A 25835-nucleotide genomic window follows, 5' to 3' on the forward strand; every position below is an offset into this window, starting at 1 on the left:
ACCAGGAGAAGCACCTGGCTCCTGCCATCGGATCAGCGCAGTGTACCGGCCACAGCATGCTGGCCGTGGCGGCCATTGGAGGGTGAACCAACGGCAAAAGTAAGACCTTTCTCTCTGTCTCTCTCTCTCTCTCACTGTCCACTCTGCCTGTCAAAAAAAAAAAAAAAAAAAAAGATATTCCACATGAGAGATATAGGTGGAAAACTACTACTTATTGGGCCCAGCCAATTCAACTTGTTCAGACCACTGAGACATAAAGCTGTATAAGAAACTTAGACTAAAATTTATTTTCTATACAACATCAAAGCCCCAGCAGCAACTATATCTGCAAGATTGTGCTAATACTGGCTTTTTCTTTTCGTTTCTTTCCTATCAGGATGCACGAACGATAGACTAGACGCTGCCAAACAGTACTGTAGTGAGTGGGGGGAGATACATCTGAACAAGGCAGAGAAGGGGGACTGCACATGAGGAATAACTGAAAAAGGCTTTAAGGGTGAGGAATGGGAGGGTAAGAGATAAAGGCAGTAGAAATGGGTAGAAAGACCCTCAAGACAGAGGAAAGCGTAAAAGAGTTGCTGATCACCTCTCTCCTGGACTACTGTACTCATCTCCTGGGTGTCTCTACTCCATCCTGACTCCTTAACCCTGTACTTTTTAGGTAATTCTATCTCTATCTCTAACATCTGACTCTCATTTATAGTGAGCTTTCCAGAGCACTCCCTGGAGATGATGATCTAAAACAGATTTTGGAAAAATTAGGTACCCCTGCCCTCTTTTGGGGATTTGTAGTATACTAAAGCGACAGTGTAAGAGCCAAGGGAGATATCTTTCTCCTTTATCACTGTATCCCTAGGGTCTGCACATGGTCTCACACATGGTTGGTTTTATATCAATATTTGCAGACTGAATTAAGTGCAGTGAAAGGCACTGAAGTAAAAATTATTTAACTTTAGGAAACCCAGTACATGGATTAAATATTTTTTTATCTTTCATATAAACACAGCTATGCCATGACCAAAGCTGTCTTTGAAAAATGTGTTGGTTTTCAGCATAAAGCTAAGTTGCTTAGCATAGAAGACAATGACCTGCCCAATCTCTGATTTCCTACTTTTTATTTCTTATGCATGAAACTACCTTTGCTTCACATCCTGCTTTTTATCCTTTCCTAACCTTTTCTCATGCTCTCACTTTTCTATAATCTCTTCAGTTTCTACTCTTTTCCAAACTGCCACCTCTCCCCCATCTCTACTCCTGTTACAAAGGGTCTTCAAAAATTTCAGGATAGATGTTCTTACTGTAGAAAATCATCATTACATTCATCATATTGTATTACAATGATATTTCTATAATATTAAGAAATACAAGTAATTTTATAAATACTTTATATCCATTTTAAAAAAAAACAGAAAATGAAAGATCACTTGGAAAAATAAGAGCTTTCATTATGTCTCATGCAGGTCTTTCAAATGTTGTAACACTATGACCAGTGTGGCAAGGACTGGCTGTTCATCATACTCATTTCCCTTGCTTCCTTCTTACAAGGAGGCCACATTTCTCACAACCTTGCAGATGAATGTTGCCTTGTGACTGAGTTCTGACTAATGTGAAGTGGATAGGAACACAGTGTCTCACTTTCATGCCCAGCCCGTAAAACCTCTCTCTGCTGTTGCCATCTGAATCTTCATGGTCCAAGTACCCTTGGAAATCACACATAAAGGATTGTAGCAGCTTTGCTAGCCTGGATGTCCCAACAACTGTGTAGAGTACTACCTTACTCTCCTACTTCTATCACTGCAATTATGCTTAATTTGGTTGAGCAATACATTTCTACTAGATCATGCTTTTGAGATTTATTTATTTTGACACATAGTTTGATGTTCCAACATACATACTATAAGGATATCGTTAGACTTCTTCCATTCTTAACGCTTCCACAGAAGATTTTGTAAGAAGCCTGAGAATTAATTTAACTCCTCAAGGAAGCTTCCGGATCGGGATCTGTTTGGGCTGACCACCATTCAAATTTAAAAATGTGAAAGTTTAAGTTCAGAGAGTAAATTAGTTGGAGATTTAATTGTTGACTTACTGAACATCTCTTTGTGTCAGGTGGTGCATGATGGGAAAAGTATATTGAAATTTTTAGGCTTCAGTGATCCCGTATGCCAGGGCAGGAGCTGGTGGGGGGGATGTTTTGAGTAGGTAAGTTATTTCTATATTTGCTACTCCAACCCTTTCTTTCTATGATGAACCAGTTGAGCATTTTAGAGCTTAAATTACTTTCCCATTATCTTGGCTCTCGGTCTCCACACTTGAAAATTCAGCTAACAAGCCAGGGAAGCCCAAGAGCAGAGCCACAGGTTGCAGAGAGAATGGTGAGTGAGGGATTCATAGAAAGGGCAGGATTCCTTCGAGAGGTATAAATGTAAATAGATCCTTAGTATATTTGCAGAGGGAATGAATAAATAAGGAAAAGTTGGGAGAGGAGGCAGAGAGGGACCTTCCAGGATCAGCATGGACATCCAGTGATGGCTGGAAACGGGGGAGAGAATCATGCAGGGATCTCTGGCTGGAACTCATCTGCTGTAGTTGGAGATGTATAGAGCCCACTTGAACTGAATAATGGAAGGCCATCTAGGCCCAGACTTGACTCTTCAGATAGAGATGAAAAAAATGTATGGATGCATCCTTATCAGAACTGCAGAAGGAATTTGGGGGCAGAAACAGTTGTAAACCCGAACCACCAGGGATAACAGCTAAGGTCTCAAAAGTCAATTGAATGCAATTCAACTTTGGAATTAAGTGGCTGTCCTTCACCACCTTGCAGTAGTTGCATTCTTGTGCTCTTGTTAACAACTGTCTGGCTCACTGTAAGAGCACAGAGCTTTTATTAAGCTTCCTGATAAGCTAGATAAAGCAATTCACTTGCAGTTTAATATCTTTGTGAATAACTACTGTCTTCTTGGTCAATTATAATCTGCCACTGGAGAATAATTCTTATCTCCAAGATGCTCAGAAGCTTTTATAGACTTACGTGATCTTATTTATTTACTTGATATTCCTAACAGGTAGGTGGTGAATAGCTATAATAGAATTAGAATTATCTTCACTTAATGATAGAGACACCAGGGCATTAAGCAACTTGCCCAAGGTTATAAAGCAGGAATAGCCAGGACTAAGTTGAATTTCTCAAGCCCACAATGTCAAGGTTGAAACCAGAAAGACACTTGAAGTTAGCAATTTGTGACAAAATGATTGGAGCATATTTCAGAAATAAAGTAATCATGATACTGATTTTTTTTTTTTAACCTTCCCGAGGTGGGCACTCTGTGGGAAGTATGATTGCTATGTACATGTTCTTGTGTTAGGTACACTCTTAAAGCTCACATACTTATGATGCTGATGATAAGTAGGTAAATAAATTTGCAAGTAGAAATATAATATTTCAAAGGTAGAGAGCAAGAAGTATCCAAGTGGTAACAGTGTTGAAAAGAAAAAAGAAGGAGATTTGATAATTCATTCCATATGTATGTACTTTTTCATTCATTCATTCAACAAACATGTATTGAGCATCTATTTGTGCTACGTCTAGGTAACACAGTGGTGAACAAGGGGGATATATCCCCTGACATCATGGTCTAGCCCCCTGCTGTCCTAGCATTCATCATGCATGGCTAGTTACATTTAAACTTAAATAATTAAAATTAAATGAATTTAGAGATTTACATACTCGGTTGCACTAGCCACATTTCAAATGATAAATAACCTCATGTGTTTGGTGACTATCTTCCTGCACAGGACATAAATATAGCATTTCTATTATCTGTTGTTGAGTGCTTAGCAAATTGTGGCCCATAGGTCATCCCTGGCCCATAGCCTGATTTCATAGAAAAAGTTTTATTGAAACACAGCTACATCCATTTATCCATGTTTTGTTTATGGCCACTTTCAGGCTACAATGACAAAGTTGAGTATTCATGACGGAGACTATTGAATGGCTTACAAAGATGAAAATATTTACTGTCTGGTCCTTTAAAGAAAAATTTTGTCAATCCTGGGCTAGATGAAAAGATATGCGAAATAATATTTATAAAAAGGGAAATGATGAGTAAGTGAAGGTGCTGTAGAGTGGGTAGAATGGGGACCGAACCTAGTTCAGGAAAAGGAAACGTCTCCCCAAAGATGGTGCTTAAGGTGAAATCTGAACAATCAGTAGTTCACGAGAAACAGAAAGTCTCTCTAACATAAAGAAGAGCCCAAGGAACTGTGACATGGAAGTAGGGACAGCTAGCACAGGTAGTGAGGGGTGACCCTGGCCCAATGGCAGTTAGAGGAGCAGAGGTTCCATCCACTTTGTCTGTTGTTAGTATCCCAGTGCCAAGAACAGTGTCTGAAACATAGTAAGTGTCCAGGAAACATTTGAAAATGAATGAATGAATATCTGCATGAATAGGCGAGGAAGTTGTGCAAGTGTGATAAATCAAGTTAAGGACTGCAACCCTGATCTTAACAAGGGAAGCCACTAATGAGCTTAAACAAATGGTAGCCTGATCTGTCGTGCATTTTCAAAAGTGCCATTGGAAGACAGTGTAGAGAATGGATCTTCAGGGAATCACATCCAACAAATCATATCTATTTGTGTGTAGTAATTTTACAATCTCATAAACATATACATCGTTGAAGATTTGATGAGGCCAGCTTGCTCACTTGACTGATATTTCTATCCACTGACCAAAAAAATCCAAAGGATAGAATCTGTTAAACTGAACAGGAATGAATCAACAACAGCGGAGCAGTCTGTCATCACAGTGTGGTGTGCACTGTAGCATTTTTTCATGGTGCTGGGCTGCCGATGACTCATGGATGAGTTATGATGGGGGTGGGGCTCCAGGAGGGATCTGGGAGTATTTGACTGAGTTCAGTAGATTGACTTTGGTTTACAAACAATGGGTTTTCTGTTAGAATCAAAACAACTCATTTCTTCATGGACCTCAATGGTGCTGAGCTTCTGTACCTAGGTCACACCCAAAACTTCCCTTCCCCTGAAACTAGGCCACATAAGGGCTGCTATTCTGCAGCATGCAGATTCAGAGAGCCTTCTGACCCAGAGAGAGAGAAACTTACCCTGATTTGATTGCTATTCCCGTCTCTCCGTGTGTACTAGGAATTGGCTTTTAGTTGACCATACCCATGTCCCTAGTTTCTCCTCCTTCTTTGCCTGTCACCCCATATACTCTGGTTGCCTTCTGCTTGCCTTTTAAGGCAGAATGTATCCTTAAAGAGATAGTGCTTCATTGAACATATACAGATTCTCTGGCTAAGCTTTTTGGCTTTCATGGGAGGCAGGACATATTTTGTTTGCCATGAAGATGTTTTGCTCCTGTATGAAAAGTAAGTATATTGTCTCCAAACAACCAAGTCACTAAGACTTGGTACCACAACTTAGTCCCTTGTTTCCAAAGTATCAGGGAATGTCTGTATGACAGTTATCTGATTAATTTTTTTTATCATATGTAATATCATGTATGAAAAGTAACCTTTCTCAGAGCCAAACTCATCTTGACTAGTTTTTACCTGTACTCCTGAATCAACCAGCTTTATAAGTCCAGGAGTTTTTTAGTCACAGTTTCTGAAGCCAAAGTAATGAGTTTGTGCAAATCATGAGTCACCTAATGGAATTAAAATTGGTATTATACCTATCCAAAGGAGATTGGTGTTTGCAGTTTATTTATTTCAGCTACTGAATTATTTTCTCAGGCTATGAGGTGGAGTGCTTTACTTAGTCTGTACATACCTGATTCAGTTGTCATGCTAAGAATTAACCAATGGGAGGCATGATTCCTTAGGAAAAAGGCTGCCCTCTCATGTCACAGCTTTAACAAACCAACTCCTGATACACATCAGTTGTGGGATTTTCCTAGGTGTCCCAAATCATTGGCACGGCTGGCAAAATGTGGTGGTGCTAAGGACTCCAACAGGACTTATTTTGATCCTGTAATGTCAGAGGGTGTGTTTTGCAGAGGCACTAGAAACTGGCAGTGGGCAGACACATGTCTTGCCCTAGATTGGCCATTTTGAGGTATTGGGCAAGTGACTGAACCTGTTTGAGTCTCAGTTGCCTCATATTTTCAAGTAAAACCCTGATAGCCTTATTAGCAGTAAAAAGATGTGAATGGGAGAAATAAGACCAAAAAAAAAAAAAAAAAAACTCAATTTTAAAGGAGATATGAGCCAGTAGCTATTGTAGACTTTGATTTTGCTTTTGACAACATGAGAAAACAGTGGTGAAAATAGACCACTATTATTTTTGTATTCTTTTTTTGATCAACCTAATCATTTCCAAATCTGCTTTATGCCTTTATAAAATATTTGCTAAAATTTTCACTGATGTATGGTGAAACTTAAAAAGCATATACATTTATTATGTATTCATATGCAAATATGCATGTGTGAATACATATTCACATCTTTCTTAGATGCTAATCAGACACTGTGTCCTCGGAGGAGTAATTTCCCTGCTTGGTCTGGAAGTCAGCATTCATTGCATTATGTTTTTAAAGATGGCATTGAGGGACCAGCATTGTGGCCTCATGGCTAAGGCCACTGCCTGTGACACCAGCATCCCAAATGGGTGCTGGTTCACGTCCCAGCTGATTCACTTCCCATCCAGCTCCATGCTAATGCGCTGGGAAGGGCACTGGAGAATGGCCCAAGTGTTTGGACTCTTCCACCCATGTGAGACACACAGATGTAGCTTTTAGCTCCTGAGTTTGGCCTGGCTTCATCCTGGCCATTGCAGACACGTGAGGAGTGAATCAGATGGAAGATCTCTTTCATTTTCTCTCCCTCTCTCTTTATGAGTCTGACTTTCAAACAGATAAATAAATCTAAATAAATCTTTATACATAAACAAATAAAAATGGAATTGAAGCTGTTGAAACATTCAGAAGGTAATTCTAAGGAGTGTACATCCTAAGCTGTGAACATAAATATGTGAAGAAAAAGGTAAATGATTATTAAAGAGAGATTTAGATTTACAGGAAATTTTACATCTGTATGTACCATGTAAAAACACTTTGCTGTCTGGTTATGGAAATATAAGGTAGAAATCAATATTTTTCATCAATGCTTTCAGAATCAAATGGAATTTTTTTTTTTTTAATTTATGGAGCATGGTCCTCAAAGCTGTTTTAAGCAAGTCTAATAATGAAAATAACACATTTTTCATGTGCTAAAATAAACTGTTGAAGGACAGAGGCTCCCAATGTTTAACTCCATATTTATTTCTTATAAAGGGTAGTTGATGGAATAGTACAAATTGTATAATGGCTTGGCAAATGTCTACTACAGCTCATCTTTAGAGACATCCCCAACTCTGCAATATCAGTTTTGAGATGGAGACTAAATAAATTTGTAGTAGTACCTGATGCTTTATGATTAATTGATCTATTATAGTCTCTGAGGTTGAAGTTTAAAAAAAAAAAAAACCAAAAAACAAAAAAACACTGCAGCTTTCTAGATTGGACCTTTGACTATCAAGACAGTGCGGTGGAGGTGACGATGGAGGAGTCTCATGTTGATGTGGCCTTGAAGGTGGCCTCAGAAGCTTTGCTGAGACTCATTTTCCCATGTGTAAGCGGACAGAGGATACAAAAGAATTGTAAGGATGTTTAAAATTAAGATCCTATCCTGCTAGCTGGCTTATACTAGAAATAAAGAATTACCTCTTAATCCCCTTAGGACCATGGGTGTACAGCAAAGTAGTTTCTCTAATTGATAGCCTTTGGGTGACCCTTTTCTTTACATCATTATATGCTAATTGGCATAATGATGGGGTCTCTATTCCAGAAACTGAGTTCTTTATTGGTAAATGAACAACTTTAGAACATCTTTCTGTAGTCAAAATTGTCTTTTGAAATCATATTGAGGGGCCGGCGCTGTGGCTTAGCGGGTAAAGCTGGCACCTGCAGTGCCGGCATCCATATGGGTGCCAGTTTGAGTCCTGGCTGTCACACTTCTGATCCAGCTCTCTGCTATGGCCTGGGAAAGCAGTAGAATGGCCCAAGTTCTCAGGCCCCTGCACACATGTGGGAGGCCCGGAAGAAGCTTGTGGCTCCTGGCTTCAGATGGGCACAGCTCCAGCCATTGTGGCCAGTTGGGGAGTGAACCAGCAGATGGAAGACTCTGTCTCTCTTTGCCTCTCTTTCTCTCTCTTTGTAACTCTTTAAATAAATAAATAAAAGAAACCCTATCAAATAAAACCCATCAAAAGATGGTCGAAAATCTTTGATTAACATAGTTCATATTTTTGCATTTCATTGTATGTAAATTTTACCTCTAAGGAAAAAAAAAACTAAAGGCATCATTGAAGTCTAGTTAATAGTATGCATGCTTAAGGTGTAGTGAATTGATTCTATAACTTGCTTTGAAATTAGTATGGATTGATGAGTGCATAAAAGGGTGGCTAGATGGGAAGACATAATATAAAAACACAGAAAAATATTTATATAACCTACATGGCAAGAATAGGAGCATTTATGGTAGAATTCTCTTTTTCTGCAAGTTTTCAAGTGTTCATAAAAAATGTTGGTGGAAAAAGCATTTTGTCTAGTGATAAAAACACATACGCTGAGAGCAATCTACATTGCTAACTGAATTTTTGGTCTTAGGCAAGTTTAGTGTGACCCAGTTTTCTCAAAACATGGGCTTTGAACCAGTACAAATCTGAAAGTTTTTTGAAAATCAAACTGAGTATTTACAATGTTTTTAGCATGTAGTGTGACATAAACATCTGTTAAGTAGAGACTGGCTTTGGCACTGCAGTTAAGCCACAGATTGGAGCACCTGCATTCCATATTGGAATGTCCTGGGTTCGAGTTGCAGCTGTGTTCTCCATTCCAGCTGCCTGATAATGCACACTCTGGGAGGAGAGACGTGATGGCTCCAGCACTTAGGTCCCTGCCAGCCACAGGAGACATCTGAATTGATTTCTGAGCTCCTGGCTTGGCCCTAACTGTATCAGGCATTTGGGGAGTGAACCAGGAGAAGTCATATGACTATGATGGCTCTCTTTGTGTGTCTGTCTTTTACACACTTAAAAAAAAATTGCTAAATAAAAAATTTAAAAATCTCTGATATGGGATAATTTATGAGAAAACAAATTCTATTGACTTTTTTTAGGCATCCAGTTTGGAGAACACAGAGCTTTATTAGTACCTGATGATAGACACGTGTTCTAAATGATTAGTCATTTTCCTCCTAATCCAGGCATATTTCATCTCCTGCTAAGGAGTTCTAAAAATCACTGGGTTGAATCAGTAACATTTAATTTCTATTTTAATTTCCTTTTAAAAAGTTCTGCTTTCTTAAAGCAGAACTGCCCACTTAATCTTTATCCCCAGGCTTGGGTGCATTGTGAAGGGGACTTCAAAAAGTTCTTGGGAAAATGGAGTTGAAAAGTCAGTTTATTGTGGTGAAAAAGTTTGGAAATACATGCATATGAGCAGCCTTTACAACATTTGGGGAAAATGTGTATTCCAAAAACAAACAAACAAACAAAAAAAACTATGCACAGATTTCAAAAACTTTTATACCAAAATATACTTGTCTTTTAATTGAATCTTCCATAAGCTTTTTTGACATTTCCTCATAATATCTCAATATAAAAACCTGTAGCTACCTAGCCACACAAGTAACAATAATTTTTACAAAGAGGGTAGTGAATAGCAGCCATGTTTTCCAAGAAAGCTTGAGACCTGTGACTTAATTAATAAGTGATTACGTGCTTTGAAGTTTAGGAACAAGCCTTGTGTCCTATGAGAACTAGCCATATGCATAGCAAACAGAAATTTAAATAAAATTTAAATAAAATCTAAATGGGATGAAATGAGTGATGTCAAGCAACAGATTATTCACGGTGAATGGTCTTTATTCATCCTACCATATTATTCCATATGATTGAATGTCTGCTGTGTAGACTCTGAACTAGGTGCTGGGGTTTCACGAAGCAACAAGACAGAAATTCCTGCCCAAGTGAGCTCACAATCTTAAGGCAGAAGCAGACAAAACAAGAAGTAACTTTGTGTGTGTGTGTGTGTGTGCCTGGTTTGCAGATGGCGTTAAGTGCTAAAGCAATGATGAGGGTGTAAAAGGGGGCAGGAAGTGAAGAGATTTGCAATTTTAGGAAGGATTGCAAAATTGAATCTCCCAGAGAAGGTGATAATTTGTGTCAAGATGTTAAGGGCGGAAGGGACAGCCCTGTGGATTATCTGGGGAAAAGGTGAATAGGAGGGAACAGGAAATGCAAATGTCACAGGTGGGAGGCTGTGACATAAAGCTTGCTCAAGGAACAGTGAAAAGTGTGCAACTGGAACAGCATGAGCCCTGTGGGAGACAGCAGATGAGTCATAGATGATCAGGCCATGGAGTCACGGTCATTTTAAAGATTTTGGCTTTAGCTTTGAAGGAAATGGGAACTGTGGAAAGGATTTGGGCAGAAGAGTGACATCTCTGGATTTCATTGCAGCAGGCTCACTGGCTGCTGTGTTGAGTCCTGCAGGTAGTGGCAGAGAATTGGGTAGGGGTGGAGGCAGGGCAAGGTGGATTTAAATTGGGTCCATGAATTCCTTGATATTCCTCCCATGAGAGGTAGGATGGTCCCTTTCCTGTTAGCCTGATGGGCATGTCTGTGATGATGTCAAGCCAGTTCATAGTCCCAGCTTGCCCATCGTTTCATTTTGAAGGTCAGTTCTTCTGGCCTGGGCAACTGTGTCATTGCAGCTATGGCCTCAGACGTCATGCAGTGGGAAAGAGCTATATCTGCCATGCATTTTCTGAATTCCTGACTAGGAGAATCCATTAGCATGATGAAATGGCTGCTGTTTCATGCTACTAAGTGTCGGGCAGGTATTTTAAACAATAGATGACTGAACCCCAGGGAAAATAGATGGAACTGTTGAAATAGTCTGGGTGAGAAATAATGATGGCCAAGACCAAGGTAGTTGCTGAGGAAGAGGCGAGGGATGGTGAGATTCTGGATATATTGCGAAGGAAGAACTATGCTTTCCTGACAGACTAAATGTAGAGTACATAGAATGATAGAAAAGTCATGAATGATGCCAAGTTTTTTCACTTGAGCCATAAGAATAAAGTTGCCCTTTATTGATATGAGAAGGATGGTAAGGGGATCAGGTTGTTTGGGGGACAGAATGAGGGAATATCAGGATCAGTTTTTTACATGTTAAGTTTGAAATGCCTTTAAATTATGCACCTGGAAAGGTTAAGTGGGCAGTTGGAAATGCCTCCTCCTGACTCCATGTGTATTAATACTCATATCTGTGTATCAAGTAGTCAGTTGGAAATGCCTATTATGTATGTATAATGATGAGACAAGATCAGGTCATCGTGTGTAACATGCAGTCAAAAAATAGAAGTGGTGGGGCCAGCACTGTAGTGTAGCAGGTAAAGCCACTGCTTGTAGTGGTGGCACCCTATATGGGCACCGGTTTGAGTCCCGGCTGCTCCACTTCCAATCCAGCTCTCTGCTATGGCTTGGGTAAGCAGTATAAGAAGGCCCAACTTCTTGGGCCCCTGCACCAATGTAGGGGGCCCAGAGGAAGCTCCTGGCTCCTGGCTTCAGATTGGCACAGCTCCAGCCATTGCAGCCAATTGGGGAGTGAACCAGCAGATGGAAGACTCTCTGTCTCTACCTATCTCTACAACTTTCAAATAAATAAAACAAATATTTAAAAAAGGATTGTAAAAAAATAGAAGTGGGACAATGACTAGGCCTGGAATCATTACATAACTTCTAGGTCAAAAATATGAAGAGGAACCAAGAAAAGAAATTGCAAAGGAACAGCTATTGATAAAGGAAGAAAATCAAATGTCATATCCTGAAAACCAAGAAAACAAAATGCTTTTAAGAAGAGGGAGTGATTACTTGTGTCAAATGCTATTGACAGGCCAAGTAAAATGAGGTTTGGGAAGTTACCACTGAATGAAAGTTTTATGACTCTTATTGTTGAATACCTTTTATATACCATGCATTGAACTGATTATTCTTAGAACTTATCATTCCTCTACTATTCTTAGCAGAGGAGAAAGAAATGGTTGCAAGGTAACTTTGATAGATAACAGTTGTCATTTATTGAGTGACTATTATATGGTTGATATTTATTAGAAGCTTATATGATATGTAATGTAATCTTCACTGTAACCTGATGAGATATGGATCAGAGACATGAAGCTCCTCATCCAATATGAAATGACTGGGATGTGGCAGAGCAGGGACTCAAACCCAGTTTTTTTGACAGGCAGAGTGGATAGTGAGCGAGACAGAATGGTCTTCCTTTTTGCCGTTGGTTCACCCTCCAATGGCCGCCACGGCCGGTGCATCGCGCTGATCCGAAGCCAGGAGCCAGGTGCTTCTCCTGGTCTCCCATGCGCGTGCAGGGCCCAAGGACCTGGGCCATCCTCCACTGCCTTCCCGGGCCACAGCAGAGAGCTGGCCTGGAAGAGGGGCAACCGGGACAGAATCCGGCGCCCCAACCGGGACTAGAACCCGGTGTGCTGGCGCTGCAAGGCAGAGGATTAGCCTGTTAAGCCACGGCACCGGCCCAAACCCAGTTCTATGTGACATCAAAGCTAGTATTCTTTCTATTGTTCCTGCTAAGGGGTTTATATTTTCCTAAGAAATCTCAAGGAGTGTTGGGATGGGAATAGCAGAAAGATATGAATACTGTGTTCATATCTTTCTGGCAAGTTCAATATTACTTAATGTTTTAAAAAAGGGTATGAAAGGAATTTTGTAGTAAAATATCAATATACTGTGAATCAAAATAAAGAATTCTCACACAATTTAAAAATAAATTTCCAACACATATGTATCTTGTTGCCTGGGTAGCGTTGGGTTATATGTGTTTTTCTCTCTTTGCTGCCGTTCTTTACTCTGCCTTCTCTGGGAAGAGGTGTTCTACTGGTTTTTCTGGTTGGGTTGTGAAAGCAAATATAGTCTAAGTAGTAAAGGCATTTCAGAGCTGGAGTTTATAACCTAGAGATTTGAGAAGTCAGGGAGTATATGAAGTCTCTTCATGGAAAGTGTTGTGATTATGGATAGAGTTGTTTTTCTACAGAAAGTGTCTTTCATTTCCTCCAAGGGAGGGATCCTTGATGTGCAAAAGTCAGCCTTTGGACTCCAGGACAACTCCATGACAGAGAAAGATCAGTCATGTGCAGCTTACAATTAAGAAGATAATCAAAATCTGCACGTAGCCTTTTTTCTTGGGCAACTTCTGAAGGCCCAGTTAGACCAGATCTAGAAACATGGTGACTAGGCTTTATGAGTGCCTCGTCTAACAAAAGGTTTGTGTTCCTCCCATGAAGTCCGAGAAATGAGGTTTGCCAATAAACACTGCCAGGTCTGTGACATTTTGTCAACATTTGAGGATCTGCTATTTGAAATCAGAGTTAGTCAAAGAAATCTAGTGTGTGTAGTTGGTCCTATGCGTTCTTCAGACCTGCACATTCCAGATCAAGTGTTAATCTAACAACATGGAGATCTCTCCCATTGTTTTTTTTTTTTTAATTTAATTTAATTTAATTTAATTTTTTTGACAGGCAGAGTTAGAGAGTGAGAGAAACAGAGAGAAAGGCCTTCCTTTTTCCGTTGGTTCACCCCCCAGTGGCTGCTACAGCTGGCGTGCTGCGCCAATCCGAAGCCAGGAGCCAGGTGCTTCCTCCTGGTCTCCCATGCGGGTGCAGGGCGCATGGACCTGGGCCATCCTCCACTGCCTTCCCGGGCCACAGCAGAGAGCTGGACTGGAAGAGGAGTGACGGGGACAGAATCCGGCGCCCTGACCGGGACTAGAACCCCGGGGTGCCGGCACCGCAGGTGGAGGATTAGCCTATTGAGCCGCGGCGCCAGCCTCCCATTGCTTTTTAAAATTATAAAATCATTCTAAAGTAAGAGGAAACAAATTCCCTGAGTCATTTTTTCTAAAATATATTTTAGAAATTTTTTCTAAAAATATATGAGAAAATAGCACTTGATTTATGACCTCTTATTGCCTACAATTCAGAGGTAACAAATTGGTGGTTGGTAGCAGTTTTTCTTTTTTTGAAACTTACATGATTTGCATTTATTTATTTGTTTAATTTCTTTGAAAGGAGATGGTGAGAGAGAGAGAGAGAGAGAGAGAGAGAGAGAGAGAGAGACTGCGAATGAGAGATATCACTAATCCTCTGCTTCTGTTCTGTTCCCAGACAAATCCAGGGCTCAGCCCATCTCACTCTAGGAGTGGGGAACTCAATATGGATCTTCCACATTGGTGACAGGGACCCTACTTCTTGACTCATCAGCTGTTGACACAGTGTGCATTAGCAGGGAGCTGGAATTGGGAGCAGAGTCTCGACTGGAATCTAGCATCTGCATATGGGATACAGATGTCTCAAGTCATGGTTGACCCACTGTGTCACATACCTGCCCTTTGATTTAAGTTTTTGAAAATTAGATGCCAATACTTAAAAATCAGGAGAATACCTACCTGCCCTGCATGACCAACACAAATTTAGATTTCCGGCTTCTTTTGAAAAGCAGAAAATCTGTCAAGATGGGGCCTTTTTTAAAATCCCATGGTATCCCTCGACTTTGTACATTGTTATCATCCCCTATTGTCCTACACAAACTTAAGTCACCGACAGCTGCTCTAGGCCTTTGCAATCTCAACCACCACTGAAATCAAATGATCTTCAATGTAGAAAAATTTTCAGTGAGAGCAGGATTCTGATAGCACTTTGATGGGTGGAGTAGATATGGACAACATTTCTCTCAGCTGTGCTTATGTGGTTTTTTTTTTCCCTCCCCAAATATTTCATCTAAATTGCAAATTACCTGGCCAAGATTTTTTTTTCCTAATATGATGGTAGTACATCCTTTTCATATGAACTTATAGGTTGATATACTTTAGAATACAAGTGAAACTGCAGTTATTTAGGCCCACTGAGGCAAAAGTAACCATATCAATGAAAAATTAAGTGTATATAGAAATAAGTATGATTGATTTCTTGCAAGGTTACCATAAATCTACCTCTAACTTCCAAAGAGGAAGCTTCCCTAGAAAACTTTATCCAATAGATAAAATTAATTTTCAATTGGAAGTCACTAAATATATTTAAAAGTACATTCCTTTAGTTAATAAAATTAAGATATTGAATATACTTTAAAATATGTATTCTGTTAATTAATGAAACACCTGACCACACACATTCTCTTAAGCTGGCCCTTTCTTACTAGAAATGCAATAAATTACAGGCTTTCTTAGGTTGAATAATTTGGCAAAGGTCCAATGACTGTGCTTTTGCACAATATTCAAGGTTCATTGTATTTGGTTTTTATAATCACATACTCATCCCTAATTTAGAAACCTAAGCATACATTGCTTGTGCCAAACAAAACAAAATAAAAGTTTACAGTGTAGGAAAGGGCATCTTTGCCAAAAACTAAAAGCAAATATACAGCCAAAACAAACTCTTCCCTGAATATTTAGAAGCAAGCATTGACAATGATTATGAAGGGAGATTACAGAAGGAGTTTCCTAGGCATTTTAAGGAAATATAATATCTATGTGTTCATATTCTGTTGCTTTTGAGAAACTACCACTAAACTTAAATTACTCATCACTCATTTCCTCAGGAATCTGTAATATGGGTGGAGCTCAGCTGGGGCAGCTCTTCTACACTGCATGCCGATCAACTGGAACAGATCGAATCTGGGGCTGGGGAACCCACGTCTAAGATAGCTCTTTCACACAGTCTGTGAGTTGATGCTGCATCTCAGCTAGAAACACAGCAAGAATGCCCGGTTTCTCTCCACTTGGACTTCTCCTTTGACTGCTTAGGCTTTCTCCAGGCATCTTGTTTGGGTTCTAAGAGGAATGGGTTCAAGATGCAGGTTCTTATAACAAGACTCTGAAGTCCCAGAATGCCCCTTTTATCAGCCTGTTGGCCAAGTAAGTCATTAGGTGCGGTCCAGATGCAAGGGGAGTAGAAATAGCTCCTACCTCTGTATGAGAAATGTCTCCCAGAATTTACAACTAACGTTATCACTTCACATGTTTAAGATATTCATAATGCCAGGAAATGTTGTACTCAGTGAACTGCCTGTTCAGGGAGGCCATGTGGCCTTGCAGAAAGCTTCAGAGGGGCAGCTTATCTCTGGAATTCCATCTGGGGATATATCTGAGTCCACTTGACTCAGGGTCACTCAGGGTTTATTTAATTTAATTCAGAGTTATTCAAAGTGAAGCATGGTGGGGTGGCCAGTTCTCTGCTGCAGTTGTCTGTGATTAAACATTGTTGCATTTTGCAACCTCAGATAATGTGACAGTTTGGTGTCATTAAGAACCAAAAAGCAAGCAAACAAAGCAACCCATCAGACCTTGAACTCATACTGACTCTTCCCTTTAATGCTGACACCAGTTGGCTCCATCTCTGTGGAAGGAGCTATGAACCCCACTCCCAACGATATCTTATGTTTAGAGAGGAATAAGAACTTAAGTTGCTGGACCTGACAAATGTTGTTTCCAAACTTAGTTTTGATACTTATAAGCTGGTGACCTTGATTAAGTTATTAACACTTTCTTTTTCCTTGCTTCTAAAATTTGGTCTGATAATACCTAGAGGATTATTGCAGGATGATGAATGCCTGGCACTTCAAAATAACTCAATACTGTTAGGGATTATTGTAGTTATTTTCTTGGTTACCTCCCAAAGTTCCTTTTTTAAAATTTTCTTTATTTAAAAAAGGGAACAAATTTCATACGTAGAATTTTAGGAACATAATGATACTTCTCATTCTACCTTCCTGTCCCCATTTTAAAATTTCTACAAGGACATACTTATGTTTAGTGAAATAAGCCAGTCCTAAAAAAGACCAGTATTATATGTTTTTCCTGATTTGTGGTAACCAATATATACAGTACCAAAAAAATGTAGTACATAATAGCAAAATTAACATTTTGAGATGATTATTGTTTATAGCCCTTATCTATACTCTTAAGGAATAGTGGTTTTTCAACTTATACTTGTTGAATTCTTTATCTAGTGGAGTGTTACTTTGTGATTATAAAGAAAATTGAAAGTACCTCCCAAAGTTTTAAACTATAGACCAACCTATATTGCGAAATGGAGCATGATGTTCTAGAATATTGTGTTAGTAATGAAAGTTGAAGTCTTTTTCTTTTCTTATATGTTATCAATACCTTGAACAACTGATGCTATATTCAGTTATAAAATAAAGGTCTCTAGGCCTATTTTAATGGAAGACAGTTTTTGGAATAATGGGATAGTTGTTAAGAGTAAAAGGGAGTTACGAGTTAAGATGGGGGGGGGGCAGCACTGTGGCACTAGTGGGGATGTTGACATCTCATATGGGTGCTGGTTCAAGTCCTGGTGGTTCCACTTTCAATCCAGCTCTCTGCTATGTGCCTGGGAAAGCAGAGGAGGATAGCCCAAGTGCTTGGGTCCCTGCACTCATATGGGAGACCTGGATGAAGCTCCTGGCTGTTGGCTCTAGCTTGATTTCCATCATGGCTATGGCAGCCATTTGTGGAATGAACCATTGGATGGAGAATCTCTCTCTCTCTCTCTCCCCCCTCCTCCCTCCCTCCCTCCCTCCCTCTCTCTCCTTCTGTGTGTGTGTGTGTCTTCCTTTTTCTTTCTGTAACTCTTCCTTTCAAATAAATAAATAAGATAAAAAAGTTAAGATGAATTGTCTAAAGTTGATGTCCCAGTTTTCTTCTAGATGTGTGACTTTGGGGAAATAACTTACATTCTCAGAACCTCAACTTCCTCATCTATAAAAACATGGATAACTATATCCATTTAGGAGTACTGTTCTGATAATTAAATAAGGCAAATTATGTAAAAGTGCCTGGCATGTAGCAGCTCCCAACAATTTTGTTTATTAGTTTCACCACCATTGAACTGATGAAAATAACTAGACTATTTCAACTAAATTTAAATTTGCATATTATGGACACAAACAGAAAATGAACTTATAAGGGATTTCTCCATGTAAATATTATACAACCTATATTTTCTGGATTAATTTAATAATTACTTAAAATAGCTCTCAATTTATGTGCTAATACAAAATAATTTCAATTCTTTTGCAGTCTAACAGAATTTAGCTGGTTGGTAGTGCTAATCATCCCTCTTTATTATTTTCCATATATATTCTGTCATTATTTATTAAGTTTTGCTCATAAACCTTAGTCATTTTTCCTGGCTGAACAATTATATTGCTTTATTTAATTTGGCTCACAAGAAATTTATAGATTAATTTTGGCAGAATTAACATGTTTTTCATCTTGAGTCTTCCTATACATGAGTATTGTGTATCTTTATACTTATTCCAATTTTCTTTCATTTCCTCCAGTGACTTTTTTAAAATTTATTTTATTTTCTTTATTTTTAAATTTTTTTAAAAAGATCTATTTATTTATTTGAAGGCAGAGTTACAGGGAAAGAGAGAAAGGGAGAGTGAGAGTGAGAGTGAGAGTGAGAGAGAGAGAGAGAGAGAGAGAAAGAGATCTTCCATCGGCTGGTTCACTCTCCAAATGGCCATAATGGCCAGGACTGGGCCAGACAGAAGCCAGGAATCAGGAACTCTATCCGGGTCTTCCACATGGGTGCAAGGGCCCAAGCACTTGGGACATTTTCTGCTGTTTTCTCAGGTACATTAACAGGGAGCTGGATTAAAAGCAGAGCAGCTAAGATTTGAACCGGTGCCTGTCTGGAGTGCCAGCATTGCAGGCAGTGGCTCTACCTACTAGGCCATAGTGCTAGCTCCTCCAGTGGCATTTTAACACTGTCTTTAAATTGATCTTCAATTTTTCTTTTTACATTTAGTCCCAGGCCTTTCATATTTCTCAGGCTACGGTGAAGGAATTTTTGCTTCCGTTGCATTTTCCAATTGGTTCATATTTGTTCTCTCTCTCTTTTTAAAATTTATTTATTTATTTGAAAGTCAGAGTTACACAGAGAAGAGGCAGAGAGAGAGAGAGAGAGAGAGAGAGAGAGGTAGGTCTTCCATCTGCTGGTTCACTCCCCAATTGGCCGCATCGGCCGGAGCTGTGCCAATCCGAAGCTGGGAGCCAAGAGCTGCTTTCTGGGTCTCCCACATGGGTGCAGGGGCCCAAGGACTTGGGCCACCCTCCACTGCTCTCCCAGGCCATAGCAGAGAGCTGGATTGGAAGTGGAGCAGCTGGGTCTCCAACCAGAATCCATACGGGATGCTGGTGCTTCAGGCCAGGGCATTAACCCACTGTACCACAGTGCAGGCCCCCATCTTTGTTTTCTTTTATAATATCCTTTACCAGATAAGAGTTTTAGATTTTTTAGATAAAATTTGCTAAGTTTTTTATGATTTCTGCTTTTTCATCCTGCCTCAGTTCAAATGGGGAAAATCATGGAATGATATTCAACCTTGGTATATTCCTTTTCTCCTTAGCCATGCAGTGTGTAGGCTCTGTTTGTGTTCCTTAGTAGCATAATCCAGTTTTCCATGATGATTAGCTTATTAGGTCAGTGCTAATCCATAAACTATTCTCTAAAAGTCGAAAAGGAATAAAATTCAAACAGTCTGAGAGAAATATAGCTTATAAAGCCAGTTCTCTAGCACTTACAAATATATATGGCTCTAGCTGACACTCTTGGTGGTACACTCCGACTTCCATGAATTCTGATGATTTTTTCTGAAAGCACCTGTAGCTCACCTTGAAGGATTTCTGGGGTGACAGGAGTTTGCTCAGTTCAGATGTGGGAGGGCTTAATGTGCTGTTTGGTGAGTGTCTCTGGGAACTTTGCTGAACAGATGACAGACAGCCGTTTATTGATGTGAACTCCAGGTTTCTTGTGTCTTAGTTGGAAAAACTTTTGAGGTCCATTCTACATCATCTCCTGCCATGTCCCCAACAAGTGTGAACCTCCTAGTAGTAACCTATAATACAGTAGTTTCCCAAGGTCATCTTTCTTACTCTGTAGCAAGAAGTTTGGCTGCATTGTGTCCATAAAATAAAGTTAATAATGATGGACTAGTTTATTTGACAAAAGAAATTTCAAAATGGCAAAGCGTTTAGGCTGGATGGATATTAATGGCTTAAAAGGCATATTAAAAGCATGGATATTAATGACTTCTTTTGGTCAGATTTACAGTGAGATGTGGGAGCTAAAGGAAACAGGAAGACAAAATTTGAAAAATTTGCAAACTGGTCAGGAAGAGAATAAAGAATAAGTGTTTAAAGGTGTGACCTAGCAACCAGTTGCTGAAGAGATTTATGCAGATCAAAGGGAGCCAGTTGCTTTGAACTGGGACAATGAAAAAAGGCCCAGGGGCCAGCACTGTGACACAGCAGGTTAAAGCCCCAGCCTGCAGCATCTGCATGCCATATCAGAGCCGGTTTGAGTCCCAGCTGTTCCTCTTCCTGTCCAGCTCTCTGCTGTGGCCTGGGAAAGCAGTAGAAGATGGTCCAAGTCCTTGGGCCCCTACGCCTGCATGGGAGACCTGGAGGAGGCTCCTGGCTCCTGGCTGCAGATCAGCTCAGCGATGGCCTTTGTGGTCATTTGGGGAGTGAACCAACGGAATGGAAGACCACTCTCTCTGGTTCTACCTCTCTCTGCAACTCTGTGTTTCAAATAAATAAAAAAAGATAAAAAGAAAAGAAAAGAAAAAAGGCCCAGAGGACACCTCTTAAATCTTTGAGGCTGCCTCTGCCATGACAGGACCAGGAGCCCTCCAGTGCAAATTTATTTCAGAGATTGAGCCTTGAGCACTGTCCGTGGGCTTCATGACTAAGACCACCTTGGGAATCTTGCTTTCTGGTGAGGTTCTGCAGTCACTATGGCTGTGAATCAATAGACCCATGTAGATAGCAGACCTTGTATCCTTGTGGTGTCGACTTCACAGACACACAGAATGCAAACACTGTAGGTTCTGGGTGGCTTCCATTGCGATTTCAAAGTAAGGCTTGGCAAGTCCTATGAAAGAGTATCACAGGGTCAGAGGCCCTCAAGAGAGCCTCCAGTGAAGCTATGTTTGGTGAAGTCCTGGGAGGAGATCTGTAGCAGAGACTCCAGATATGTCCAGCTACCAGCAATAGCCAACACTTTCTGAGAAAACCGGCAGGCACCGTGCCAAAGCAGCCCAGAAGGTAATCATGTGGACTGTGAGCAGCAGAGCCTTGGTGTGCCAAAGGACTGTGGGTCCACTCTTCACTGTAGTATACTCAAGGAGTAAGACCTAGAGCTTTAAGACGTGAAGTGCATTGCTGAGTGTTGGCCTTGCATGAATCAATTACTATTTTCTATGTGTTTTTTTCTTCCTTTTAAAATAGAAATGTTTACCCTATCCCTGCATTGCTGTTGTATCTTAGATGTACATGCTTTGCTTTTTTGATTTTACAGAAGTTCACAGCTGGAAAGAATTTACCTTGAATATCTCATGAGAGTTTGGCCTTGAATTTTTGGGTGATTTTAGAATTAGCTTTGAGAGTATTGGTAATGGAATTAACTCAATTTGCATTGTGAGAACATGAGCCTCTGAAGTCCAGGGTGGATAGCTATGGTTTGGATATAATTTGAGTTTGTTCCCCCAGGGTTTTTGTGCCAGAAACTTTGCTCCCAAGGGTGGTGGTACTGGGAGAAGGTGTAGAATCTTTAAGAAGCCGGGCCCAATGGGAGGTTCCTAGGTCAACTAGGGGTGAGTCCCTGGAAAGAACTGTGACTTCGACTTGCTCTGGGTTCTTGTCTGGCAGCATGATATCCTTTTCCTACATAGTTTTCACCACTGTGGTGCTATCCACCATAAGGTCCTCATGAGAACGGAGCCGATGCTGATGCTAAGTCCTTCAATTTCCAGAACTGTGAGCTAAATGAAACTGTCTTCTTCATAAAGTCCCATGGCTTCGAGTATTTCATTTAGTATTGGAGAACTGGTGAAGGCACTCAGGCAAGCTGACCTGCAGCAAACACCATGTGAAGTGGAGAGAGGCCACCTCTATGATTCCTGCCTGAATTCCCAGCCTACAAAAATCATGAGAAATCCAATAGTTGTTGTTCCAAAGAGAACATATTCTTAATAAATATTGATGAATGAGTGGGTGAGAGAAAAAACTACATCTTACGGATCACTACATTCTGCATGTAATGTTACAACATATAGGGCAAGAGCTCCATAAGCACCAACTTAAGACACCTGTAACCCATGATATTTTGGTTTTCTATGAAAGGAATGATTAGGGAAAGCCTCACAAATTTTCTTTCATCTTCATAGGATCAATTTAACAGAAAATGCAGACCCTATCCAGTTTAAAAAAAAAAATAAAAAGTACCTCTAGGAGAACGCAGAAGTTAGAGTGAAGAAGATAGAAGTCTACCTCCCTAAGTTCATGCTTCCCTAATAAATGTTTCTGGCAAGCTCAGAAGTAATTAGTGGCAAATAAAAAGCAATTATGTAGGTTGTAATTACAAAGTAATTCTATGGAATTGAGTCAATAAGAAATTATAGGAAATATGGCATTTATAGATTAAGGATATTAGGGGCCCTTCTGTCTTTTATGTGGACAGGCTCAGAGTAGGGGAGAGGGAACCCTCCAGGACAGTAATGTTCTGTTAGAAGTGAAAGACATGATGGCATGTTGGAAATGGACAAAGAATGGACTTAATCAGTGATGACACCAAGTTTCAGTGCATCCTCAGGGCATATGGGTTTAAAGGAAAAAAAAAAATGGAAAGCTTTGGCCCCTTGGCAGTCTTGAGATTGGGGTAGTGAACCTGTGTACCACACACAGCCAGGATGTTCAAACTGGGCTATGTTGGAACAAAGGGAGGAGGATTCCTAAGCAACTATCTAGCACTGGTTTTCATATTGTTGGTTATGCCAGGAAACCCTGGGTCAACGGAATCTCAAAGGGTCCTCCAAATAGAAAAGGCATAATTGTGTTGCTGAATGGTTGTAAATCAGAAAGAAAAGAAACGGTGAGGGAATCTTTGGAGAAACTGGCGGGGATTGTAGATGCTACACCACCGAGCATTAAGCAAGGCATAATGTGTTTGGAAGATTACTAGCCTGGCATATCTGTGAGCCTTGATGGATTTCCTTTATCACCCAGCAAGGGTTGTGGTCAAGATCTAGTTTGTTAAAAAGCCCCAAAGCAAAACAGAGTTAAACTAGCAGCTGAGGATCAGGATAGCAAAGCCAGCTTCACTCACATCATGGCAGGGGAAAGCAAGCTGCATGATAGACTGTTTGCTGTATTATACTGTGATCTCAGCAGGGGTTATTCTTTTTGGAAAATATTTTTAAGCCATAATTGAGGCTCTCAGTGGAAGCCAATTTCAACTTAGTAACACCTAAATATATCTGAGACCACAGGCTGTGGACAGTCCTTCAGAAAGAGCAAAACAGCCGTGAGAACAGGCAATAGCAGCCCCGATATTTTCTGCTGCTCTCAGGAAAACCTTGACTTGGAAAGGATTACAGTCTTGTCGTCAGATCCTACTACTGGAGCCTGGGTTCTGCGTTACCTGGAATTTCTGTAACCATCTCTCTAAGTTCCTAACCTCATCGAATGTGTTTATAAAAATAAGAAGGAGGACACATGCTGTGCAGGCCTGTCTGACCGAATGAGAGCCTCCAGGGTCACAATGATCCAGTGGGTAGTGAGTAGGTGAGTGGCCAGGGAGTTCCAGGCATTCCAGTGTAAGAAGCATCTTGGGCAGTGATCTGAACAGCTATTCAGTAGAGAGTAAATAGTGGCTATCATTGCAATTTCGCTCCTGGAAATAATGAGTGTTGAGTACTTCCTCTTCACATTGCTCCAGGTTTCAGACACTCAGTTGACAGAGCTCGGTACTGAGATATTTGGTAGACACTCCCCAGGCTAGGTTGATGTCTTTTTTTTTTTTTTTTTTTTTAACATTTTGGAAACTGTGCCTTTTCACACACAACCCAGGCTCCAGAGGACCTCCTGTCTCTTCTAACTGGACCCAGAAAATGAATTCACTGAGTGGAGAATTGGCCCCCATCCAGCCCTACCTGTCCTGAGACCTTAGAACAATCTGATCTTTCCCCTGGGTGGATGCTGGCTCTCTGGGATGACTGAATGATGGGAGATTGTGTGGGGTTCCCTGGGCAGCTTCTCCTTTCCCAACAGGGAGGCTACCTGTTTGGCTGCTCAAGTTTGCTCCTGACGCAGGTGAGCTCACCTGGTCTGCTCAGAGCAGAGCATCAGGGCATCATGTGGGAAGTGCAGAACCATCTTTATGTAAGAACCTCACAAACACTGGCTCCTTTGAAGAAGTTGACATTTCTTGAGCCCCCCCCCCCGCCCCCACCCAGTACCTCCCCTCAAACATTCCTTCACAGCCAGAGCAAAAAGTGTCACATGGGAAAACTCTCAAAAGTCTGTTGTAAAGGTGCGGCATGTCACCAGAGGCCTGGGGTTCGGAAGTGCCTTGGCATGCCAGTGATGTCAGATTTCAAAGGACTCTGGCCTCAAATCAAGCTGCAAACGGCGACAATGCTTCGTTAAACAACAGCAAGCAAAACAAAACAAACCTTTTTCCAAGCAGAGATGTTTCTCATGTATGTGAGCAACATGCCATGTGCACTACAGTCTCGGCACAGTTTACTTTCACTTCCTCTTTTTGTTCCAAAGCATTGTGAATGTAGCAGCTCTCCTGATGACCTGACAATTTAGCTGAACAGTGGGAGCCTTCCCAATTTGCCCTCCAAAGAGACAAAGAAGAGTCTAGCAGGAAAGGGTGTATTCTGGGGAGTCTAGAGCTGTGTGGGTCTCTGTGTGTCCTCTCTTGTTTAGAAAAGAAATTCTCTCCTAAATCCATACCTAAACTTTTTGGGAGCGGAGCATTGGAGCATTTGACATTAGCTGCCCTAGACACTCAAAACACAACACTGGAGGCAGGCGGGTTAAGTTATTTCCACCTCAAAGAGCTTTACAAACAGACACAGAGGGGCTCAGATCATTCAGGATAAGGGTGGGTTTGAGCGCTTCTTACCTGGGCTTCTCTCACTATTCCATTCTTGGTGCAGTGTCCGCCCTGCACACAGTTGCTCTCTGTCTTGCAGTTGTGCAGGGTACCATTGCCAACAGCACCACCTCCAGGATTAGCCATTTGGGGGGGAAGTGATGGAACCCCCGCGCTTCTCTGGAGAGGTCTCCTGGGGAGCTTCAGTGTTCCAGGCGCCAGGGGATAAGGGGTGAAGCTCTTGAAGGCTGAGCCCTGACAGGAATCCGACCAGTCAGGCTTTTCCAGCCTATCTTTTCGCCAGATCTTTGAAACGAAAAACCAGTGGTTACCTTTACACTCCACAACTCCAGTCAGAATGTGGACTCCTCCGAGACAAACCTGCCCACAAAACTACAGAGGAAGTGGCCCATGTTGGCTCCTCCTGGGGACGGAGGAAACCTGGGGAGGGCGAAACCCAGTGGCGAGCCTCTGGGAGGCGGGCTGGGAGGTGGAGAGACTTTTAAAGACACACACACAGGCACGCTCCCACTGCCTCCTGCGCACTGCAGCGTCAGCTCCAGCACTACCTTTTTCTATCACCTCTCCTTCCCCCGTGTAATTACTTTTTTGATTGTCAACAGAGCTCAAACGTCAGGATGCCTTTTTGGCTCTTAGACTGCATTCAGAGGTGGTGACCGGAGGCTAGCGGGAGGAGGGCACAGAAAGTCACTGTTTAACGAGAGCAGAGTTTCAGTTGGAGCAGATCAGGAAGGTTATGGTGGTGGCTTGTTGCACTGTGTGAATGC

General features: G+C 41.0%; 1 protein-coding gene across 1 annotated transcript in view; it reads right to left on the reverse strand.

The window, feature by feature from the left end:
* The window catches only part of SPTLC3 (serine palmitoyltransferase long chain base subunit 3), a 159330-nt gene extending 133852 nt beyond the window's left edge, over positions 1-25478 (reverse strand). Inside the window, exon 1 of the mRNA XM_062203864.1 lies at positions 25078-25478. Coding sequence (XP_062059848.1) covers positions 25078-25194 — 117 coding nt within the window. The 5' untranslated portion in view covers positions 25195-25478. The remainder of the gene's footprint in view (positions 1-25077) is intronic.
* Between the last annotated feature and the right edge of the window lie 357 nt (positions 25479-25835).

Source organism: Lepus europaeus, chromosome 10, assembly GCF_033115175.1.
Source record: "Lepus europaeus isolate LE1 chromosome 10, mLepTim1.pri, whole genome shotgun sequence".
Classification (NCBI taxonomy): Eukaryota; Metazoa; Chordata; class Mammalia; order Lagomorpha; family Leporidae; genus Lepus; species Lepus europaeus.